General features: G+C 70.5%; 1 protein-coding gene and 1 long non-coding RNA gene across 2 annotated transcripts in view; both read left to right on the plus strand.

Annotated features, from left to right (window-relative positions):
* The window catches only part of LOC114007193 (uncharacterized), an 18425-nt gene that overhangs the window by 14262 nt on the left and 3780 nt on the right, over positions 1-383 (plus strand). The window lies entirely within an intron of this gene.
* CREBZF (CREB/ATF bZIP transcription factor) overlaps positions 1-383 on the plus strand; it is a 3207-nt gene that overhangs the window by 377 nt on the left and 2447 nt on the right. The window contains 1 exon segment of the mRNA XM_027770461.1: positions 1-383. This exon segment is cut by the window's left edge and continues 39 nt beyond it. Coding sequence (XP_027626262.1) covers positions 1-383 — 383 coding nt within the window.

Genomic DNA, 383 nt, shown 5'->3' on the forward strand with positions numbered 1-383 from the left:
GCTGCAGAGGAGGAGACGGCGGCGGCCGGATCTCCCGGCCGCAAGCAGCCGCAGGGCAACGAGGGCGAGGCAGAGGGCGGGAGGGGGAGCCGCGTCGGCGAAGCCGTGCGCGCGCCCTCGCCCGAGGAGATGGAGGAGGAGGCGATCGCCAGCGTCCCGGGGGAAGAGCCGGAGGACATGGACTTTCTCTCTGGGCTGGAACTAGCGGATCTGTTGGATCCCCGGCAATCGGACTGGCACTTGGAGCCCGGGCTCAGCTCGCCCGGGCCTCTCTCCTCATCCGGCGGATGCTCAGATAGCGGCGGCCTGGGGGGAGGGGACGACGACGACGAGGCGGCGGCTGCTGAGATGCAGCGCTTTTCTGACCTGCTGCAGAGGCTGGT

The sequence above is a fragment of the Tupaia chinensis genome, unplaced genomic scaffold (assembly GCF_000334495.1).
Source record: "Tupaia chinensis unplaced genomic scaffold, TupChi_1.0 Scaffold000139_1, whole genome shotgun sequence".
Lineage (NCBI taxonomy): Eukaryota > Metazoa > Chordata > Mammalia > Scandentia > Tupaiidae > Tupaia > Tupaia belangeri.